General features: G+C 53.8%; 4 protein-coding genes across 4 annotated transcripts; 2 read left to right on the forward strand and 2 right to left on the reverse strand.

The window, feature by feature from the left end:
* The first annotated feature begins 2,653 nt into the window (after positions 1-2,653).
* Positions 2,654-7,319, forward strand: PTSG_13162 (uncharacterized protein). The gene is made up of 2 exons (XM_004987694.1): positions 2,654-2,925; positions 3,182-7,319. Exon 2 carries the CDS (start codon positions 4,368-4,370, stop codon positions 5,556-5,558), a length of 1,191 nt encoding a protein of 396 aa, XP_004987751.1. The 5' UTR covers positions 2,654-2,925; positions 3,182-4,367; the 3' UTR covers positions 5,559-7,319.
* A 228-nt stretch (positions 7,320-7,547) lies between these two features.
* PTSG_11256 (uncharacterized protein) lies at positions 7,548-13,087 on the reverse strand. Its single transcript, XM_004987695.1, has 16 exons — positions 12,967-13,087; positions 12,731-12,805; positions 12,255-12,409; positions 11,976-12,081; positions 11,619-11,707; positions 11,349-11,418; positions 11,079-11,200; positions 10,670-10,747; positions 10,386-10,444; positions 9,890-10,002; positions 9,616-9,730; positions 9,187-9,257; positions 8,763-8,797; positions 8,564-8,635; positions 8,274-8,354; positions 7,548-8,029 (listed from the first exon to the last, which is right to left on the reverse strand). The coding sequence occupies exons 1-16, from the start codon at positions 13,034-13,036 to the stop codon at positions 7,892-7,894; spliced, it is 1,449 nt and encodes a 482-aa protein (XP_004987752.1). The 5' UTR covers positions 13,037-13,087; the 3' UTR covers positions 7,548-7,891.
* A 312-nt stretch (positions 13,088-13,399) lies between these two features.
* On the reverse strand, positions 13,400-18,983 carry PTSG_11257 (uncharacterized protein). The gene is made up of 16 exons (XM_004987696.1): positions 18,776-18,983; positions 18,501-18,589; positions 18,140-18,206; positions 17,654-17,822; positions 17,436-17,498; positions 17,047-17,207; positions 16,783-16,854; positions 16,435-16,515; positions 16,057-16,183; positions 15,795-15,830; positions 15,516-15,576; positions 14,900-15,198; positions 14,533-14,613; positions 14,272-14,318; positions 13,995-14,078; positions 13,400-13,790 (listed from the first exon to the last, which is right to left on the reverse strand). The coding sequence occupies exons 1-16, from the start codon at positions 18,899-18,901 to the stop codon at positions 13,776-13,778; spliced, it is 1,578 nt and encodes a 525-aa protein (XP_004987753.1). The 5' UTR covers positions 18,902-18,983; the 3' UTR covers positions 13,400-13,775.
* Positions 18,984-19,075: 92 nt separating this feature from the next.
* Positions 19,076-22,481, forward strand: PTSG_13163 (uncharacterized protein; the record flags this gene model as incomplete). The annotated part of the gene is made up of 6 exons (XM_004987697.1): positions 19,076-19,505; positions 19,705-19,785; positions 20,041-21,407; positions 21,628-21,772; positions 21,986-22,209; positions 22,389-22,481. Exons 1-6 carry the CDS (start codon positions 19,409-19,411, stop codon positions 22,479-22,481), a joined length of 2,007 nt encoding a protein of 668 aa, XP_004987754.1. The 5' UTR covers positions 19,076-19,408.
* Positions 22,482-23,047: the final 566 nt, after the last annotated feature.

Raw genomic sequence — 23,047 nt, forward strand, 5'->3', positions numbered from 1 at the left:
GAGCCATCGTAGACTCTAGTGCATGCTGCATTTGAATGAGTTTTGTTAGTGGTACGTCGGTCTCGTACGAAAGCTATCTCGAGTCGCATGACCCGTACAGTCTTCTCGTCGTATGATGCCGAACGTCAGCTAGGCTTCGAATAGCGTCTGCGTTCTTCTTAGTCTAGTCACGCTTGACCCTGCTTTGAATTATCGTACAGTGATCTCACCAACTATGCTTATTTATTTTTGGTTGCGTTTAGTTTTGTACACTCAGTGATGAGATACCAACACACCACACGCCCAGCCTACTTAGTGATACACCCCACATGACTCCACGTTTGACGCTGTATTTTTTGTGCTGTTCGTATTTCATTCTTCTTCTATAGTATTGTCATGCTTTTCCATAAAGAGGCCTTTGCTTGTTTGTCCATTATGCTTTTTTCTGTCTCGTTTTCTCGACCTCGTCAAAGTTACGCCTGTAGTTTGCACGCACGACTGTCTACCCCTCTAGCCCTCACCCCCTGGAGTGCTTTGCTTGGGATGGCGGTGCTTCGTTTTGATGTTGCCATCCACACCCTCACACACATACACACACACACACACACACACACACACACACACACACACACACACACACACACGCACGCACACGCACGCACACGCACACGCACAACACACGCACACACGTTACTTTCGTGTTCCATGACGTTGCTCATGTATGCGCCATGCGCCATGTGATGGTGTTACAACATCGCACCCATGTTGTTCTGTTACTCCTCCTGCTCTCTGTTGCTGTGTTTCTGTCGGTGCAATGATGTTGTGTTTTGTTGTACTATTCTGGGATGGTTGCCGGGGCGATGATGGCATGCATGGTGATGGCGCATGCTGCTGCACCTTCGCCCTGTACCTGCTCATCTTTGCCTTGTGTCTTCTGTCCTCCCTCCCTTTGCCTTCCTTCCACCACACCACCACCGCCATCATCATCACTTGCCGGATTCGGCATGCATGCATGGAAGCATTGCTTGCGTTGCACTTCTGCGTCGAGTCGCGGCTGCAACAAACTTTACCCCCGCACACACGCGCGCACCCCCTTACTCGCTATGTCCGCGCTTCGTGACTTTGTTTACTTTGTATGGCTAGTAAGTAGGTTGATGGATGCAGTGCGGCTCTCTCTCTCTCTCTCTTGTTTGATGATTGCGTGCCGCCACTGTTGTTCCGTGTTTGTGTTGTGTTTTGATCGATCGCAAGCCAACAATAGACCACCACACAAGGAACTGTAACATGACAATCGTCACACACACACACGCACACACACACACACACATCCATCATATCGGATCATCATGCTCCTGTCAAGCAAGACATGTTCAACGAGCCACACCAGGCCACAACATCATCATCACCACAGTGCCCCTCGCACGCTCGCAAGGGCCGTGTGGTGTTGGTCGAGTCATTTGCATTCAACAACGCTACGCGTGCTCGCGCGCATGCAGGTTTTGAAAAAACGAGCCCACCAAACTTTAGATCAGAGGAACGCGCAAGAATCATGTCACATCACATCAAGCGCACCCATAACAAGTGGAGGCAGAGTGACTGGCAAGGGCAAGCCGGAGAGGCTGCCACACAACCAAATGACCAATGCAGCACCACCTGGGTGAAGGGGCGATGCAGCAGCAAGACAGCAAGGCCCGCGCTTTGCATTACTTCTGCACACGACGGGCTGCCCTTCTTAAGTTCTTTTGCTTCTTTGTTTGTGTGCTTGCTGTGATTGGTTGTCAGGCTTCTGGAAGCCTCACGACCAAACACGTAGCAATACCGCGGCGTTACTCCGGTACATCGCATGCCAGCGTGTCAAGGTATCAAAGTAGCACGAGGCGTCACCAACCCAACGCCCCCCACCACTCGCCACTCCGAGCTGGCAACGTCGAGAAGCAACTAAGCAATTGCTCTTGACCCAAAGAGCAAAGCAACAAAAAGCACACCGAGAAAACCAAAGAAGCAACAGCAAGTGACATGTGACGCAACACATTGGAACTTCCCAGAAAAACAACAGCAAGCAAAACACAAACACAAACACAAACACAAACACAAGAAGCAAGCAAGCAAGGAAACCAGGCAGACAAACACGAGCACAAAACACAGACAGGCCAGAAACAAAAGCGTGGGTTGTGTGGTCAGTCTTGGTTGCGCACGTGCCTGCGTGCAAGCACGCACGCACGCGCGCAAGTTGACAGGGAGAGTTGCCTGCGCTGACATTCAGAACATTCCGAAATGGCAAAGGTTTCGAAGTGCACATGCAACGGGTCAAAGGGGCGAAAGTGTTTAAACGGGACGCGAGTGTTAGCAAATATCTTGGGTAAATATTCTCCCTGCCATGACTGCACGTGTCCGTTGAATTACGTTAGTGTTGCGAATCCGTCATGACCCAACCTGGAACGGGCCGGAAGTGGGCACCGAATGGCGGTGGCAGAACGGTTGGCTAAACATAACGGCCGCCCCAAAACCTTCGGCCATTGATGACGTGAGTGCTGAGAGGCTCAGGCGCATGCAAATCAGAACACAACTCCAGGCATCAAGCAAGCAAGCAAGCAAGTAAGTCAGCAGGCGGGGATTGAGCAAGCACCCGTGAAGTGGGGGGCAAAAGGTGAGCAAGGAAGACAAGATACGGCAAGCAAAAGCGAAACCTTTGGCACACACCCAGCACAACCACCATCAACCGCGACAACGCGCCATCAAGATGGTCACTGCGTGGCAACGGAACCCACCACAAAAGCAAAAGGCAGCAGGCAGTGTGTGTGTGTGCTTGGGCAACAGCGCAGCAAGCCCCACCCGCCTTGCTGTGTTGTTGTTGGGGAGAGGATCGACACCAGGCTGATCGGCCGTTGCTTGCTTGCTTGCTTGCTTGCTCGATTGTCATAGCCCAAAAGTCGCCAGCTAAGCAAGGTGCGACAAACATGCAGACCTTCGGAGGGTGGTTGGTGGGTGGACATGTGTTTCTTCGAGCGGCGCGCTTGCACCTTGTCACTACAACACCAATGACTTGCATTGCTCATAACAACAACACCCATTTCCCGTCAACTCCCCTCCAGCCCACATGTGAACACACACACACACACACACGCACACACGCACACACACACACACACACTACCTCACCCCCTCTCTCCCTCTTGTTTGTGAACACGCACCATTTTCCCAGCTCCCCCATCCAATTCACTCATCAACTGAACTGACTTGACTGACTGCCGTTCACATTTTGTCGCAAATCCAATCCAACCACCGCGCGCGCGCACCGTGTCCAAGAAGTGCAGGTTGTGGCACCTTTGCCTCCTCCTTGTCTCTTTGTTCACTTCCTCTTCTTGTGCTTTCCTGGCTGTTCTTGTTCTTCCGTTTTTTTTCCCTTGTTGGCGCTTCGTTTGAGGTTGTGTTTCATTTCACAATACACTTCCCCGCTTCCACGCGCTTGCTTGCCGTCGCTTGCATTGTTGCGTCGTACTGTGTGTTGCTTTCCTCTCCCCCCGCTTTCCACTTGGTTTCCCGGCTTGTTCATTTCCATCCAACAAGCAAGCCCGCACCGCACGAAAAGGAACCCCCCTTTCCTTGATCATCGGCACCCACAGCCTCAGTTCCAATCTCGTTGCATATCACAAGCCAACCAGCCAACGCGCACACCGCGCCCTTCCACCTCTGCTTCTCCCACCTCCTTTCCTCCACGGTTGTTCCCAACCCCTTCATTTTCCCCACCCCACCATTTCCTCCTCCCTTTTTCCCCGCTTGGCCTCCCACTCACTGGCTGACCCCTTTGACCAGCCTCCTTCAACCGCCACCAACCGCACACCAAGCCCCCTTCGCCCGCCCTCAACCACCAGGAGCACCCAAGCCAACCTTCGTGGGTCTCACACGCAAGTTCCGCACCCACGGCAACCAACGACCACAGCACCTCAGTGCCAGCCAGTGCCACCGCACTCCAGCAATCAATCAACTCATCCACTTTCCACGCACCAGCCCGCCGACGTCAGGCTTGCACACCGCAACCTCTGGACATCACCGCACGCCATCCCCACACTTCTACACACCATCAAAGCAGCCAACGTTGCAGCTAAACACCAACCCGTGCCCTACCTCCCCTTCCCGAAAGTCGCAGCCTCCCTCCTCTTCCACACACACACCCTTCACACACACACACACATACACACACGCGCGCCTGCCTGCCAGCCTTTCATCTGATCCATTTTTGTTCCTCCCATCGAACTGTCAGTTGTTGTTCTTCTCTGCCACCTTTGGTTCGACTTCCTTCCGCCGCCTCCCCCCTCCCCTCCCCGATCTTTGTTTGTTCCTCTTCCACAAGGCACCGCGTGGCGCACGTCCATCACACTTGACGTAGAATGCGCCCCGTCACCATCATGCGTACCCACCCCACCAACAACGCTGACACAGCGCCGTCGTCCTTGGCCTTTCAGCAAACCCAGTGCCTCCCTGATCCGCACAGCACCACCAGCACCAGCACCAGCACCAGCATGGACGCAGCAGCAGAGGAGGTCGCACCGAGCGGCGAGCAGTCATTGCTGACCACATCGACGACGACTTCCACATCAACGACGACGGCAGCCACCAATGCCACGACAACGAACGCAACACCGTCATCATCAACGACGACGACAACAGCGCCGGCGGACCCTGTTGAATCCCCGACGCCAGACTCGTTTGCATATGCATATGGGATTGACATCACCGACGCAAACTTGGCCACAGGCATCCTATGGGCGTTTCTTCTCGACTCGCGCCTCTTTGAGCAAACTATGGACGACGACGACGGCGATGACCAGTACCGCCACGTTGATGATCGCGATGATCAAGAGCAACACCACCAACGCATGCAGCCGCAGCACGGCCATGAGCAAGGAAGCGCCTTTGGGTTTGTCAACGCGCCAGCATCGCCATCATCACCCGCAGCGTCGTCCTGGCAGCAACACGTCATGGAGCACCTGCCCCAGCTGATGAGCGTGCTCATCATGTGCCTTTCCGCACAGCTCGAGCAGCAGGAGCAGGAAGCGCGGCCCCTGCAAGCTACAACATCGCCAACCGCCGCAATGACTTGCGGTGAAGTCACGCCACCGCCAGCACACCCGCAACAGCAGGCGCAATCACCATCATCACCATCACGCGCAAGCAATGACATGGACTGTTCTGATGACGGCAACGTCAACGAGGAGCAAATGCAGCAGCCCGTGCATGCAGGCATTGCTTCTCCCTTTGCCACGGCATCACTGGCCCGCTACGCCGCAATGCAGCGCCAGCTTGAAGTGTGCGCGCAGTGCCTGCAGTGTGGAAGCTTTGAGAGCCTCCTTGAACGTTTCTCGGAGGTCTACCCGGCCTTCCCCTTCCTCTGCCGTGGCCCGCGACCCGCCACAATTGGACCCCACATTCCCATCATTGAGGTCTCGCCAACGCAGCCCATCCAGCCATGGCAGTTCTCCCCGTCCATTGGCCGGCAAGCAGCCCTCATTGCTTATCTCGGTGCCGAGCTCAACCTTTGGCCCGTCGCACCGGCACAACCACCATCGCCCCTGCCATGAATGAATGAATGCCACATTCGCATGCGTGGGTGGGGCTGATGGATGCTCGAAGCGAGCTTGCAAGCAAGCGAGGGTGCATTTGTGTGCGTGGTTGCAATGAATCCGTGTTGAGGTTGTGTGCGTGGCTGGCGACCACCAACCTCTCGTGTTCACAACACCACCGCCTTTTCTCCCCCTCTGCGCAACTCGCTTCATTCGCATTAACCGTTCTCATCTCCTCTCCTGCAACACATTCGTGTATCAAATCAAGTAGCTTCCATACGTGTGATGTGTGCGCACGATCTCTGTCGAAGTTGTGCCTTCCCTTTTTAGTTTCCTTCCTCCCTTTCCCCCTCATCGATCCACTAGCACTTTGGCCCTCAGTTATACACACACACACGCTGTTTTTAGTTGATGACACCCCTCGCCTCTTGTTTACCTTTCCATGCTGGCGCAACTTCCAGCCCCTCCTTGCCTGCAAGCACCGATGCGAACGTACGGTCGCTTTGTTACGCACTACTGTTACACACAATCGCCCTTGGTTACTTTCCACACAGTCATCCCGTGTGACTGTCCTTTTTCTGCCATCCCAAACCGGATGCACTAGGCCACGCTGTCAAAGACCACTCACTGCTCTCCTTTTGCTTGTCAACTTTGCTCTTGGTGTTGTTGTTGTTGTTGTTGTTGTTGTGGTGGTGGTGGTGGTGGCGGTGCTTCTCCATTGCATCGTCGTGATGCGACATGATGCTGGTGGTTGCTCGTGGTTGCTCCTGGTGGCCACATTGCAATGCCCACTTCCAACATGTCCCCTACAACCGACACTATCGTCTCCACCAAACACACACTCGCTCTCTCTCATACATTTCTTTTGTTTTTTCCTTGCTTGGTGTGGTTTGGCAACCTCCTTGCGCCCCTTGATGGTTGTTCAATTTGTTCATGCAAACGCCACGGTGTTTCGCATTCCCCACGTGGTGTTGTCGCATTCCCCACTTTCTTTCTGTTCTTCTTTTTTTCCTTTCTTCATGTGGCCTACACGTGTGCTCTCCTTCACACACTTCCTACACCGACCCTTGTTGTTGTTGTCGTACGCTTGCTCTGCTGTTTCTCCCAACAGCAAGCACGTGTACCTTTGACCGTCATTTGAACCGCTTCCCTGCTGCACGGCGTGCATGATTGCGCGTCGCACGTGTGCCTGATACCTACCTATTCATGAGTGGATGTGTTCTCCATACGCCAACCGATGATGTTGTTCGCTGTTGCGATTCTGTTTTTGTTGTTACCTTGATGGTTGGACTGCCGCTGTTGGGTGTTGCTTTCCACTGGCGTCCCTCGAACAACTGTGTTGTTTCTGTTGTTGAACCGTTGCCAGCCTTGTTGATGGGCTTGGCTTGGCTCCGTGTTTGGTGCGACGTGCCATCACATGCCTCATTTGTTGCTCTGGTAGCTTTTTTCGTTCGTTCCCATCACCCGCATTTGCTGCATTGCAGCCTCGTGTGTCGTTCTATTCCTTTTGTAGATTCGTGTTGCCTTTCCACACCCGCGACCACTCAATCGATCAACCAACCAACCAACCACCCACCATCTCCGCCACCCACAACATGCTCTTGTGCACTTGCACGGTTTTGTTGTTCTGTTCGTGCTTGCATGCACTGCGCTACGCTCCAAAAGGAGAAAGTGTCCGCCATCCGCTCTCCACCAACACTTGCTGTTACCACGCCCCTTTGCGCTGTTTCCATGGTGGCCGATTAAAGCGTTGTTCTCAGTGACTGTTGATTCCCGTGACACTGTTGTGTCAATGCAATGAGTTGATGTGAGTCAGCCGGCATCAGCGCAGGCACAAACGTGTTGGGGGCTGTGCCTTTGACGCGTGTGTGTGGCACGTGTACCTCCCCTGCTGCTCGTCGCTGGTCTCTCATGTCGTCCAAGTACACCAAACACAACAGCCATTCATTTGGTGGGACGAGGAGGTAGGCGGTCGTGGTCGTGACTGTGTGTTCGCATGAGCGTAAGGGTGAGAAACGTTCGTTTACTCGAGGCATGACTGCGTTCGGGCCCCCGTGAACAGAATGCACATGTAACAGGCAACAGGGTGACGACGAGGAAGAGGTGAAAGAAAGCGCAGGTAATGGCGGTAATACTGCAAACAGGGGGAGGGGCACACGAACGTCGTGACTTGTGACTGTGTTGTGACGTCCAACAAGCACCGGGCAAAGCAACTGTCACACACACGCACGCACACACACACACACACACATGGACACATGCGCACACACATGCACACATGCACGCACACTCGCATGCACGCACACACACACACACACACACTCGCATGCACGCACACACACACACACTTGTCACGTGCGTTTGAGCCAGTTGACAATGCGACCTGTGAGGCCAGTCAGCAGCCCCTCCACAGCAACGTCTGCGCACATCTGCTGGAGACCAACACCGAAGCTCGGGTAATTGTGCATGGCTTTACCAAGGTCGGGAACCTGAAGGAGAGGGAGGGGTGAGGAAGGGATTGGGGCGGGGTTGTCGTAAGTAAAGAAAGTGGGGCGTGAGGGGGATGAGGGATATAAGCAAAACCGCATACACATCAGCACACAAAACGCTGCAACCATACGCATGGACGCTCGCGCGCGCACACACATACACACACACACACATACACACACACACACACACACACACACACACACACACACACACACACACACACAAACACACATGCACAACCTTGATGTCGTTGGCCATGCAGAGTGCAATTTCGTTCACGAGTTCTCCTGCGCGCTGGCACACGAAGCACGCGCCGCGCAGCTGTTGAGACACGGTGGTGGAGGAACGCGTGGTGATGAGGGACATTGAGCTCAAGATCACAGTTGCACACATACACACATACACACACGCAAACACACAAACACACACTTACACACGAAAGCCTACACACATACACACACATATACATACATACACATATACACACACAAGCATGAACACTCACGCAACTGCACGTTGGCACGTTACACCTTGTTGTCCGGCGTGAACATGATTTTGTAAAACCCAGCCGTCTCCTCGCCTTCAGTGACAGCTCTGTCAATCTGTCATCGTGGCGACATTGTGCGTGTGCGTGTGCGCGTGTGTGTGAGCGCTGATGACGACAAACCGCGCACGTTTGCTTGCATGCAAGCATGAACAACACGTCCGCGTTGGCTGTTGGTATGTTACCTTACTGAGAGGCCATTTGAACACGCGCCCTTTGGCTGAATGAGCGCACATGCACGCATGGGGGGGGGAGTTGGGGGAAGAGAACATGCAATGCTTTGTGAGAAATGTGTATTCATACGTATGCATGTTAGTGTACGTGTATGTACGTGTGTGCACGTGTGTACGTGTATGTACGTGTGTGCACGTGTGTGCACGTGTATGTACGTGTGTGTACGTGCATGTACGTGTGTGCACGTGTATGTACGTGTGTGCACGTGTGTGTACGTGTATGTACGTGTGTGCACGTGTATGTACGTGTGTGTACGTGTATGCACGTGTGTGCACGTGTATGTACGTGTGTGTGTGCACGTGTGTGCTGATTCCTCACCAACACATCTCCCACTACCACCGCGGTCACCACAGTCACCATTCGCACGCCGCCCACCTCCGTATGTGTCGGTGAATTCCTTCTCCGTCATCCCCACGGAAGCAACCTCGGGGTCAGTGAAGGTGCACCTAAACCAGAGGCAGTGAGATGGAATTGAAACACATGCGGCGGCGTGTCAACTGCAGGTCGATTCTTCGTTTCTCTAGATGCAGGCGCGCTTGACCCGTGAGCATGTGCAAACATAGCACGAGTAAACGTACACACACACACTTACACTCACAAGCACAGTGGAGTGCTATTCGCGTGCACCACCGCCACCGCCACCACCACCACCATCACCACCACCATCACCAGCATCACCAGCATCATCATCATCATCACCAGCATCATCATCATCATCATCATCATCATCATCATCATCATCATCATCATCATCATCATCATCATCATCATCATCATCATCATCATCGCCACTGCTGCCTGTACCGTGGCACGATGTGTGACTTCCCCCGGGAGTGGGATGGCAGGATGAAGTTTCGCACGGCCATAAACGCCTGCCAGCCCGCGTAGTGCGTGAACTGCTCCGAACCAGCACAGTCCCCTTCGTAATGATGATGATGATGATGATGATGATGATGATGATGATGATGATGATGATGGCGGTTGAGGTACACGACACGGACAGTGCATGCACGAAAATACAGATGAAGAAACAAATGCAACTGCAGGCCACGAGAGACGGACCCACATACAAACACACCTGCTGCGTAGATGTGCTTGCGCGATGTCTGCAGGTACTGATTGGTGTCAATTCCATCCGCACTAAATTCCACGCGCGCAGCAGGGAGATTGAGCGACTCAACAACGGGCGCCCTGCAGGCCGTGCGAATGATATATGTGTGCGCACATGCGTGCGTGAGTGTGTGTATATGTGCGTGTGAGTGAATGTGTGTGTGTGTGTGAGTGAATGAGTGTGTGAGAGTGTGTGTATGCATGGGTGTGTGTGTGCATGGGGGGGGGGTGTGCATGGGTGTATGCACATAGGTGCGTGACTGTGTGTGTGTGTGTGTGTGTGTGTGTGTGTGTGTGTGTGTGTGTGACTGAGTGAGTGTAACTCACAACAGTTGTTGCTGAGGAGGGTGATGTGACTTCAGGCATTCATGGCCGAACACATAAAGTGCGCAAATAAGCAGCACACAATCCACGTTCCATACACCCCGTGACATGAAACACACGACCGCAGACTGTAGACTTGCCTTCCTGCGGCGACGAGAAGCGAGTCAACAACAATCTCACTGCCATCATCGGCCGTCACCTGTCATCACCGAGTGCGCGCAAGCGGTGGAATGAAGACAGTTGGAGACGCAATGTTTGGTGGGTGGTGAGGCGATGTGTGGAATGCATGTGCGTGTGTACACGCACAGTGACAACTGCATACAAACACACACATACGTACTATCACCACTATCACCACCACGTACTCGCATGCTCTCACATGTAAAACACACACGTGCATGCATGCACGCCCACATGTACACACTTTGATCTGCCCTGATTCGGTGTTCTCCACCTTTGACACGTGCGCGGAGATGTGCTCGATGCCTTCCTCTGCAAACACCTACAAGGGGCGAACGGATGCACGCACACACACGCATGTAATCAAACACAGGAATGAATGAATATATGCACACACGGACGCAAGCACAAACAAACAAACAAATACGCCCACACGCGCGTGCTTGTGAACGTATCAACGAGTGGAGAATTGCATCGTGCATGCAAGAACTCACGCCAGGGAAAACACAAGAAAACACACACATACACACACACGCACACACGCACACACGCACACACACGCACACTTACACGCACACACACATACACACACACAACTTTGCGACGCCAAGCACATCAACGAAACCAACAACTACCAGCGCATACCAACGGACCCGAGCCATGACAGCGCGTGCATCATCATCCTCTTTTGCCAGAATCCGACGAGACAGAATGGTGACACGCGACCCAAAGCGAGCAAACGCCTGTCCCAGCTCACACCCAATTGGGCCCCCACCTGCGGCGCGCGCGTGTGTGTGTGGGTGTGTGTGCGGGTGGGTGTGGTTGGTGCAGGGGGAGGGGGTTTTAAGAATTGTAGGTTCATTGCAAGACACACGCACACGGGTACACGCAACACACACACACATGCACGCCCACATGCGCACCGATGACGAGGAGGGATGGTGGCAGCTCTGTCACGTTGAAAATGGTCTCATATGTGTGGAAGTCCACTCCCTGATGGTGAACAAAGAACGACACGCAAACGCAAGCGCAAACACAAACGCACACATACAGACGCATGTGTGATCACGTAAACGGGAGGACATGAGGAGAGGGCGGAACGGTGATATACACCACATACACGCACACACATACACGCACACGCATACACGCACATGACACACAAGTGCGCATGACCCGCGCCTGCGACGTACGCTCTCTGCAATGACGGGGGGAACAGAGGGCCGAGCACCCGTGCATACGACGAACCGATCGCCACGGATGACAACATCGCCAGCACCGTCTTGCATGTGTGTATTGGGGGGAGAGAGAGTGAGTGTAGGTGTGTGAGTCTTGACAGGCCAGTCCAGTGAGCACATGGAAACGGCGGGAGTATGTGCTGAGAGTCACACATATGTGGAGTATCACAGACGCGCGCACGCAGACACACACACACACACACACACACACACACACACACACACACACACACACACACAAGCACGCACGCACACGCACACTCACGCACACACATACACACAGACACACACACACACACGCAACTTGCATACCACTGCTGTGAATGCGGAGTTGGTGGTCATCAATAAACTCGGCCTTGCCCATGAACACGCGCACGCCACGCTTCTCCCACACCTCTGGGCTCTCCTGCTCATACACCTGGTGATACGTGTGGATGTGCATGCGTGCGTGTGTGGTTGTGAACGTTGGTGATGTGGGTCGGGTGTCTTGCAAAAGAAAAGCGTCACACACATGCGTTGAAGGCGTAATCACGTCACAGAGAACATGCAACATACGCAACGCACGCAACATAACAACACAGACGTACGTACTTTGTTGATGATGGCGTGCACGCGGTCGTGCACTTGCTTCATGTCAGCCTTTACGCTTGCAGGGTCAGGCACGCCCTCGATGCCATAGTCTGCGGCGTGGCGGACCGTGTGTGCCACTTTCGCCACCTTGATCAGTGCCTTGCTGGGCACGCACCCTGACAACAATCACCACCACCACCACCACCACCACCACACGCAAGTCAGTAAGACGGGACAACGTTTTTTGCATGTGTGTGCGTGTGTGTGAATATGCGTGTGCATGTATGAATATGCGTGTGTGTGCATATGTGTGTGCGCGCGTGTGTATGAATATATGTGTGTATAAATATGCGTGTGCGTGTGTGAGAGACAGTGTGTGTGTGTGTGTGTGTGTGTGTGTGCGTGAGACTGTGTGTATGTGTGCGTGTGTGTGTTTAGGTCCATGCAAGTAAGCACTGCTGCAAGATTGCATGGGCGCTGTGAGCAACAGATGATACCTGTCCATGTGCAATCGCCTCCAAGGCGGTTTGCCTCCACCAGGGCCGTCTTAGCGCCAAGGTGCGCAGCAAAGTCTGCCATTGTGAAAGGCAACAAACAGCAAGAACGATACGGTGCGTCAGCACAACGACGTGCCGTGTGGCATGACACCAAGCGTCGGTGGGTAGATGATGCCACCGCAACATGTCGTGACAACACGACAGCCTGACACCAACAGCAACAGTTGGGGCTGCACCTGCGGCTGTGAGGCCTCCAGAGCCAGCACCGATGATGACAACCGAGAACTCTTCCACAGGCTCTTCCATCTTTGGCTTTTGCAGCTTTGGTTGGTGGCGGTGGGGGGGGGGGGAGGGTGTTTACGTTAGCTGTGCGCAGTGTTGTGTTGTGAAATGATGATATTCCATAGTCCTTCCTGACTGCCATTCACCATCTTGTGCAATTATTTGTTTCGTCGTGCTGTGTGTGTGTGTGTGTGTTGTGTGTGTGTGTGTGTGTGTTGTGTGTGTGTGTGTGTGTGTGTGTGTGTGTGTGTGTGTGTGTGTGTGTGTGTGTGCGTGTGTGTGTGTGTATGTGTGTGTGTGTTTCTGACTGTGTGTCTTTGCCTGTTTGCCTTTGCCTGTTAGCCATCCTGAGGTGAGCATCTGTCAGCGTTGCTGTATGAAGTGACACACACACACACACACACACACACACACACAAACACACACATACACACACACATACACCGAGCCAACTCATCACACTGACAGATGCAAACGCCACCATGACCAGCAATGCCAGAGCATGTCGAGAACAACGGAACATGATGGAACATCACACACGTGTGCACCCAACATTAAACACCACGAGGAGCAAGCATTCGCACCGTTAAGTGTGCATATGGCCCCACATACACTCCAAGCACGTGTGGACGCAAGAAAAAGACGCACGCAAGGAAACGCCCGCACAAGGCAGTCAGCAGCCACCACACATGCACACACACACACACGCACACACAAGTAACAAAGGCGGCATGAGAATCAGCGCCCGGAGCGCTGGGCGACATCAATACGTGGTGCTCTGCAAATGTGGCACGACAGGTGTGACATGAGAAAGAGAGAGAGGGGGGGGGGTGCATGGGGCGATGAAACAGATAACACCGGACCAGCATATTGCACGCGGCACGTGGCACAAAAGATAACACACACATACACACATGCAAACACACACACGCACGCACACACACACGCAACACACACACACACACACAAACCACGTGCGCACCTCTCTGAGATAGAACTCAATGTCCTGCACGGTGTTCTCTGCACTGGACGACCGGTGCATGTTGAGGGGCGTGGCGTGGAACCACTGGTGGTTCACACACGGTCACGGGCGAGGATGGGAGAGGGAAAGGGGGACAGGATATGGACGTGGTGATGGTGGTGGTGGTGGCGTTGAGGCGAGTTATCAGCAAGTTGAGGCAATGACAGCACGAAAAAACAAATCCTCGTGCAATCACACACACACACACACACACACACACACACACACACACACACACCTGGCTCGCACTGTAGCTGCCCTCGTTAATTTCCCAGTAGAGCATGGCTGCGGAGTGGTGATGACGACGATGATGGTGGTGTGGTGGGAGATGGTGGTGATGTGACGGCATGCACACGACAGAAAAGGCTACCAAACACACACACACACACGCACACACATGCACGCACGCACATGCACATGCACACATGCACACACACACACATGCACATACGTGCACGCACACACACACACACACACACACACACAAGCGTTACCGCACCTCTGTGTGAGACTTTGCTGTTGAATGAACCGGCATTGTCCTGGTTCGAAGAGTCACAATCGAGCGTCGTGCACCAGTTGTCTGATCACGCGTCGTGATGCACATCGCGTGTGTGTGTGTGAGTGTGTATGTGTGTGAGTGTGTATGTGTGTGAGTGTGTATGTGTGTGTGTGAGTGTGTGAGTGTGAGTGTGTATGTGTGTGAGTGTGAGTGTGTATGTGTGAGTGTGTATGTGTGAGTGTGTGAGTGTGTGCCTGTGTGAGTGTGTGTGTGAAGCTCACAGTCACGCAGGAAAAGGCAGATGATATTATCACCACCACCACAAGACAACCACCACCACCACCACAAGACAACCACCAGCACCCACCATCGTAGCCCGTGTAGCACGGCATCTTGCAGCCGTAGTTGGGGAAGATGTTGATGTTGGTGCGGTCGTAGTAGTTGGTGCCATCACGCGTCACCCGCAGGTATGGCACAGGCGGCAGCTGGTTCTGGTTGTAGTCGTCCACGTTGGCAACAGGGAAGATCATCTGGTGTTGCGGCACTGTGGTCCGCTTGGCCAGGATTTGACTTGACGCAACAAACAGGTGCGAAAACATGGCGTCCTTCAGCAGTGAAAACGTGGAACGCGTGGACGGCGCTTCAGGGTCGTACGTGCCGTAATGGCTGCAGTATAAATGAACGTGGACCACACGGAGGGTGGGGTGTTGGGAAGAATTGGGGGAAGGGAGAGTGTGAGAGTTGAGATGGGGGTGAGGTGGGGGTGGAGATGAGTATTGGGGGAGGGGAATGTGAGTCAAGCCTTGAGTGCCCGTGTGTGTGTGTGTGTGTGTGTGTGTGTGTGTGTGTGTGTGTATGTGTGTGTATGTGTGTGTGTGTGTGTGTGTGTGTGTGTGTGTGTGTGTGTATGTGTGTGTGTGTGTGATCACCGACATGCATTCATGTGCGCATGTGTGTTTGCTGCTTGTGTGGAATTCACTGACCCGAACAGCGGGAAGAAAAAGCTGGTGCCCGCGGTGTTCTGCTTGTTGCCGCTAATGCTCCCTGTTGGTGGTGGTGGTGGTGGTGGTGAACGCTGCTTGGATACTTCCACTGCGTCAGCAAGCAGCAGAGCGAGAGGTTTGCGCACGCACACACACAAACATACACACACATACATACACGCACACATGCACACACACACACATACACACACATACATACACGCACACATACACACGCACGAACACACACACACACACACGTGTATATGGGCGCCTCACCTGCATATGCGACGAGCGTCCAGCCACCGCCGTCAGCTGACAATGGTGGTGGTGGTGGTGGCGATTTGGAATGAGGGGGGAAGATGGTTGGTGCTGAAGTGAAGGGAGGCATAGGATGACAAGAGCAACCACAACACACGCAAGCACGTACACATACATACACACACACGCACACACGCAAGCACGCACGCACACACACACACATGCACGCACACACACACACATACGCATACGCACAGAGCGGCCGTTGTGGCCAACTCACATGTCATGTCACACCAGACTTGTGTTGGGCTGCCGCTACCACCCTTCTTGATCCAGTGCACACCATCGCCGATGTTGAGCCCAAGCGCCTTCTGCGACGCCAGCGCTTCTTTGCACGACGCCGCGGCCTACAGCGGCGGTGTGGTGGTAATGTAGTGTGTGTGTGTGTGTGTGTGTTGGGGGGGGGGGTTAAGGTTTGTGTGGTGATGTGTGTGGTGATGTGTGTGAGTGTGTGTGTGTGTGTGTGTGTGTGTGTGTGTGTGTGTGTCTGTCTGTCTGTCTGTCTGTCTGTCTGTGTGTGAACTGACAAACAGCATGGAAGTCCCCTTCATCACCCTTCCTTCACGCCATCATCACCGCTTCCCTGTGGCACCATCACCTCTGATGTTGAGAGGCCTGTTGGTCGGGGCACATCAACGCCACGCCATTGGTACTGCTCGCTCGTCACCTCAATGCACAGCTGCAGCCATGGGGGCGGTGGTGGTGATGTGTGTGTGTGTGTGTGTGTGTGTGTGTGTGTGTGTGTGTGTGTGTGTGTGTGTGTGTGTGGTGTGTGTGTGTGTGTGTGTGTGTGTGTGTGTGTGTGTGTGATTGCTCGTGAGTGCAACGTGGTAAAATGGCATGTGACAGCTTTGCTTCACCACCCTCCTTCACCTACTCGCCACATCTCGTCATTATCACGACCACCACCACCACCACCCATCATCGTCATCATCATCGTCGTCACCTGCACTGAGTTGTCCTTGAAGCGGAGGCGACCGGTGGTCTGCGCAGTGCAATCCGGCAGCGTGCTCGCAGTCTGAAGAGTGGCAGTGATGGTGGTGATAGTGGTGTTGGTGATGGTGGTGATGAAACTTGATGGCTGGCAATCACTACAAGCCAGCGACACATGCACACACACACACGCACACACACACGCACACACACACACACACACACACACACACACACACACACACACGCCAACATCCTGTCAAAACACGTGCCGTACCGGGAGCTCGCCAGGTGCCAGAGTGTTTGCTGTTGCTGCTGCAATTTGGCTGGCGGCGTTTTGTTCCGTTTCCTGGAGGACTTGGGTTCGCAAACTTTCACGGGCGCTGGCAGTGTCGCTGACCAATGACGCAATCACGTTTCCAAACGCCTCCTCTTGCTCTGTGGTGGCGTATACATATGGGGAAGAATGTAAGAAGAGGGCCAGCCATGCGCAGACGCGGCACAACACACGCACACACAGAGGTGTGACGGTGGTTGCAATGAGTGGCACACACACACATGTGTGTAAGCCACGTACTCACCCAAGGTGAGAAGCACCACGGCTAAACCACATCGAAGATAGACAGACAGACAGACACACACACACACACAGACACACAAACGCACCTGAGAGCTGGCGGGAGAGTTCCGAACTGAAGTTTCCGGCCAAGAACGACAGCTCGGCTGAGTCTGAGGTGATGGTGGTGGTGGTGTATGATGACAAGGAGGACAAGTAGGAGGAGGATGAGCACACAAAACACGCACGCACACACATGCACACACATGCACAAACACACACACACACAAACTTACACACACACACACACACACGATCTAGCACGTACGTTGCCGCGCAAGGCGATCGAGGTTCCCTTCTGCAGCCTGCAGGGCGGTGGCGAGGGAGGCGGTAGCACCACTCGTCTCGCTAGACATGGTGGAAACTTTGACCTCCACATCTGCAATGGCCGTACGCAGGGACGACACGTGCTCCGTCACGTTTGCAAGCACGCGCTCCTGCGCAAGGCGACGTCGCGGGGGAACGACCACGAGGGTGTCCGTGTGATGAACAGAAACTGGTGCTCGCAAATGCATGTACGCCACAGTTGCAGGCGAGGCGCAAACACAAATATGCGCTCGCGCAATGGCTCGCTCTCTCACACGCACGCACAGAGAGAAACACAACACAACAAAACAATACACGCATACACAACACACACACACACACACGACACAAACACAATACACGCACACACACAATCACAACACACACACGACACAAACACAACACACAATCACCAAACAACACATCACATATATTTACGATTCCATACTTGGGCTGTGCTGATGGCGGCAACGCTGTTGGCCGTGTCTTCAACTTCACTACGAAGCGCATCCAGCCTGATATGTGCAGCAAACAAAACAAGAAGCACGAGGGAGAGGCGGCATGTGTGATGACGTGTGACAGAACGAACAGGCGATGCACTAGTCAACCGAAGTGTTTACCACAACGTGTAGCAACAAGCACAAAGCCAACATTTTTGTTCCCGCTCGCTCGTTTTCTCTGGAACCCACCGCACCACCACCACGCCTAGTACATGCGCGCACACAAACACAACACACGCACACACACACGCACACACACACACAAACGACACACACACAACGACACACGACACACGCACACACAAATACCTCTCGTTTGTCCGCGTAATGTTGTCCTTGAGACCAAAGAGGGATGTTGGCTCCTCTCCCGAGCGAACCACAAACGCGTCGGCCCCGCTCTGTTGAGCCACACACAAAGACACAATGACTTGTACGAACAGCTTTGCGGCAACGCGAAGCTTCACCACTCAACGCACAGCTCCAAAGCTCGCCTGTCCCGCACAGAAAACCACACATACTACACACAATCACACACGCAAAGCGCACACAACACAAAAAATACACAATCGCACGACATCACATACCGAGACTTCGATGAACACGTTGCCATCGTAGGATTGAAGCTCAGCGCCGTCCACCACCACCACCCCAACAACACACACCACCAACACACGCACCAGAGCGCACAAGGAGGCCTCAGTCAGAGTCATCTTCTCCCTTTTGCTTGACCAACACAAACAGGACTGAATTCAGTTGCAGCTGTTGTGAAATGCGAAAATGTGTCCATTTTGATGTGATACGCGAATGCAGCAAACCCCTCCTTTATTTCGCTTGACCGTTGTTCCCGCCAGCCGTTTCAACGGACACTGTGCCTTTCTTCTCCTCTCCTCCTCTCACTGAAAGTGAGACACCAGTGCTCTCCTACTTGCTAGCTCTCTTCTTCTTTTCCTTTCCTCACACACGCACACACACACACACACACACACAGACACGGCCCACATAACTTTCTCCTTCTCCCTCTCCCCCTCCCCATCGTTTCTCTCGCCCTCGTCACGTGCCGGCTCCTTCTCTCGAGCTCTCGGTCTTCCTCCTTCCTCCCAACCTGCATACTCGACACATAGCCCTGCTCCTCGATCTAGACGGGCGTGGCAGAGTCGACTGCTCAAGCTTTGTTCACCATTGAGCGACGCCACGCAGTTTTCCATCGATCGGCCACCATGCTCAAGTCCACCTCCAGCAACAGGAGGCGATTGCCCGTGGCCGCGACGGCATTCTGTCTACTAATGTTATGCGCAGCATCCCTATCCACGCAATGTACGTTAGACACGTGTGTGGGTGTGTGGGTGCTTGTATGACCACCATTTTTGTTGTTCTTGGGGGCTTGGACTTGTGCGTGCCTGCGTGTGTGTGTGAGCCCGAGTGCGAGCTCTCACTCATGCTCACTCAAACAAACGCGTCGACTCACCTGACTGATGCATACGCGCACATGTGCTTGTGGTTGACACATGTGTAGACGGTGCAACAGGCGCTGTCACGTCGGATTACACGCCCTTTACAAATGTCAAGGCGATCGCTCCACTCACAGATGACTTTGGTGCGTGCTCATTGTGTCATCTTGCTGCGCTTCACGTCATGTGTGTGCGTGTATGTGCGGACGTGCGTGTGCGTGAGTGTGTGTCGGTGGTATTCAAAGCTTCGCATCGCCTTCTGTCGCGTTGCGACGTGTTGTGTTGTGGCGGCTGTAGGAAGGGTTTGGTGACGGCCTACATCTGAGTATCCTGGTCGCGTTATCCAATCACTCACTTGCTTGCATGTGTCCATGCGCATTGTTTCTGCTGTTCTGGTCCAGATTACGACCTGCGATGCAAGTCAACGGTTCGTCCACGGCGCCAGCGGCTGTCTGGCTTTCTCCGCAACATCAACCCGGAGCTGAGGGTTGAACAATGCACGTTCAAGAAGCAGTACGAAGGCTTTGAGTGGCGCCGCGGGTTCAAGTACGTGCAGCTGGACGCATGTGAGCTCAGGTGCTCTGATCCCAACGCCCGGCCGCAGGACGACAACCGCCGACACACCGCCGTCGCCCTGGCCTTCTGCACCAACACAGGATGGGCGGTGCGCGTGGAACGGCTGTCGCCACGGCGCAAGCCCGTACAGGGCCACCTCTCGTGCGTTTGCAAGGACGACTACACGCTCAACGAAGACACGGGCTTGTGCGAGCTTCGGTTCGCCAGGATCACCGTTACCGCCACCGTCACATTTGTGCGCCTGACGACTGGGCGAGGCAGCACAGTTGCGGCTTTGGAAGACGAAATTAACGCCATCTTGAGCGTGCCCGATCATCGCACGCAGATTGACAGCGTGCAAACGTACACCGACGAGCGGGTGGTGTATCCAGGAGTGGGCGCGCGTCAGTGCGACACACAGGAGCGTGGTGTTGTTGACATTGATGTTTTCGTCGCACACGATGACGTTGAGGTTGCGCTTGCACGCTTGGACGATGCAATTGCGCAGAGGTTTCGAGCTGCGCTGTTGCCGTTTGCAGCTAATCGCGAGGTGCGCCAGTGTCTGCGGGTGGAGACGCGTGTGCGTGCGCGCACCAACTTCCAGGACCTTCCAACGGCCCCGTCTTCCTCCACATCGACATCCACATCGACGTCAACATCGACATTGACAACGACGACGACAACGACGACGACGACTACAAGTACTACCACTACCACCAACACCACCACCACGACGAGCACAACCACGATCACAACAACAACCACGATCACAACAACAACCACAAGCACCACGACCACAACCACGACCACAACCACCACCACCACCACCACCACCACCACCACCACCACCACCACGGCCACGACCATGACCACAACAACAACAACAACAACAACAACAACAACAACAACAACAACAACAACTACCACAACAACAACAACAACAACAACAACAACAACAACAACAACAACAACAACTGAGACAACAACAACAACAACAAAGGCACCGCCTCCATCTCGCTTGCCGACGCTGCCACCATCAACATCGACGTACATGTCCACGACAGAGTGGGCCACCACTTCCTCAACCTCGACAACATTCACCTCCAGTTCAAGCACCGTCCCTTTGACGTCGACCACCACCACGACCACAACCACCCTTCCCTACGACTTGCTGGATGAAGTCAGCGACTACGCGACATTCGTCTCCAACCAGGTGTGCCACTCTCGCTGCGATTGCGTTCGGGCAAACGTGATCCGGTGCATTGCAGTATATGTGCATGTCTGTGCATGATGTGCATGATGTACATGATGTGCATTCGTGCTCAGTTGTGTATGACGCTTATTCCCGCTGTTGTCCCCCACTCACTACTCACCATCACATACTCACGTACCCGTCATGTACTCCCCTTCATTCTCACCTTGTCCGTGGTTAGACGCGCGCTGGCTGCACACGTTCCGTGTTGTCGACCAACGGCTACTACCTCCTCTCTGGCGCAGCTTCTGGCGTGCAGCAAGCCGGGTGTGAACGCGGTGGTGGCTGCAGCTGCTTCCACTTTGAGGAATGCAACGACCCCGAGGGTGAGTGCCAAGTCGCCTTGCTGTTGCTGCAAATGGTGCTGATTGACACTCTTCTGTACTTGCGTACGTGATGTGCGTTCAAGTAACTGCTTGCAAGCAAACGAACTCGCCCGCTGGCGTTGCTGCTGTTGTTTTTGCTGATCACTCAATCACTCACAAACATGGCTTTCGCATCTACCATGTACATCCTTTTTCGGATGTGTCACAATGCAGGCATGACATGCATGGAGGTGTACGAGTGCGAGACCAAGAGCGGCAGCGCCGACAGCTGCTACACCTTTGACGAGTGCGTGGAGGATGACTTCCACATTGAGGCCATCATGGCAGTGTCGTGCAACGACAACCAGCTGCTGGAGACCTTCAACAACACCATGCTGGACGACTTTGCTGTCGACCTCAAGGCATCGCTCATCGAGGACTGCAGCGACCTTCCTCTGGTGCGTTTGTGATTGTGATGATGGTGATTGTTGCACTTTTGCGCTGTTGTGCGGCACCGATCCTAGCTTGCCTGAGCGTGCTGGCTTGCTTGGTGCATGGTGTTGCTTTCGCTACATTGAACTGACGTTGTTTTCCCTTGCTTCCTGTTACGTCCACCACCCAACGCACGCGTGTACAGCAATGCCATGTCAAGTCTGATGACTACACGGACATTGAGGTTCTGGACAACAGCACCTTTGTCATCGGCGTCTACAAGCCAAACGTGAGTTGAGCTTGCCTTAATGTGATGTGGGCTGAGATCTTTGTCGTTTGTGTCATCGTGTCTGCTCTGTACAACCGTTCTACGAGCCGACTATAGCTCACGCTCACATGCTCACGCACACACACACACACACATACACATGCACACGCGTAACTTGGAGATTCACACAACCTTACAAACTCCCTTCCCACACATTGTCCAGTAGATTGCTTCCTCTTCTGGAAGGTATTGACGACTGATAGAGCTTATGAAGCGTAGGCGCTATCATCTGACTGAGCGATTTGTCCTGACCGTGTTTACGAGTGCCAGGGCGATTCACTATCTTGAGACTCAGCTTGATGCCCTACCGTCCGTTTCTCACATATCTAACTATGTGCGTACTGGAGCACAGCATTCTGCGCGCCTGCACCATGGGCTCATTGGTTGCAACTAATACCCTGCGACGAAGAAGATGCAGAGGACGCCGTGACAGCGCCATGAACGGATGAAACGAAGGGCACACGTACGTGCGGGAGCCGAAGAAGTACGTCGGGCCGTCAATTGCTGGAATACGATTGCCCGAGATGGGGTAAGTG

The sequence above is a fragment of the Salpingoeca rosetta genome, assembly GCF_000188695.1.
Source record: "Salpingoeca rosetta unplaced genomic scaffold supercont1.42, whole genome shotgun sequence".
Classification (NCBI taxonomy): domain Eukaryota; class Choanoflagellata; order Craspedida; family Salpingoecidae; genus Salpingoeca; species Salpingoeca rosetta.

Excerpts from the sequence above, each read along its gene's own strand:
- PTSG_11257 (XM_004987696.1), bottom strand. The coding sequence starts at position 18,901 with ATGACTCTGACTGAGGCCTCCTTGTGCGCTCTGGTGCGTGTGTTGGTG. Across the intron at positions 18,207-18,500 it reads ATTACGCGGACAAACGAGAG|GCTGGATGCGCTTCGTAGTG; the intron begins GTATTTGTGTGT and ends TGCACATATCAG. Across the intron at positions 14,614-14,899 it reads GTGCTACACGGGCTACGATG|ACAACTGGTGCACGACGCTC; the intron begins GTGGGTGCTGGT and ends ACGCGTGATCAG.
- PTSG_11256 (XM_004987695.1), bottom strand. The coding sequence starts at position 13,036 with ATGGAAGAGCCTGTGGAAGAGTTCTCGGTTGTCATCATCGGTGCTGGC. Across the intron at positions 12,410-12,730 it reads AGGCGATTGCACATGGACAG|GGTGCGTGCCCAGCAAGGCA; the intron begins GTATCATCTGTT and ends GATTGTTGTCAG. Across the intron at positions 10,445-10,669 it reads CCGAATCAGGGCAGATCAAA|GTGACGGCCGATGATGGCAG; the intron begins GTGTGTACATGT and ends CGGTGATGACAG.
- PTSG_13162 (XM_004987694.1), top strand. The coding sequence starts at position 4,368 with ATGCGCCCCGTCACCATCATGCGTACCCACCCCACCAACAACGCTGAC.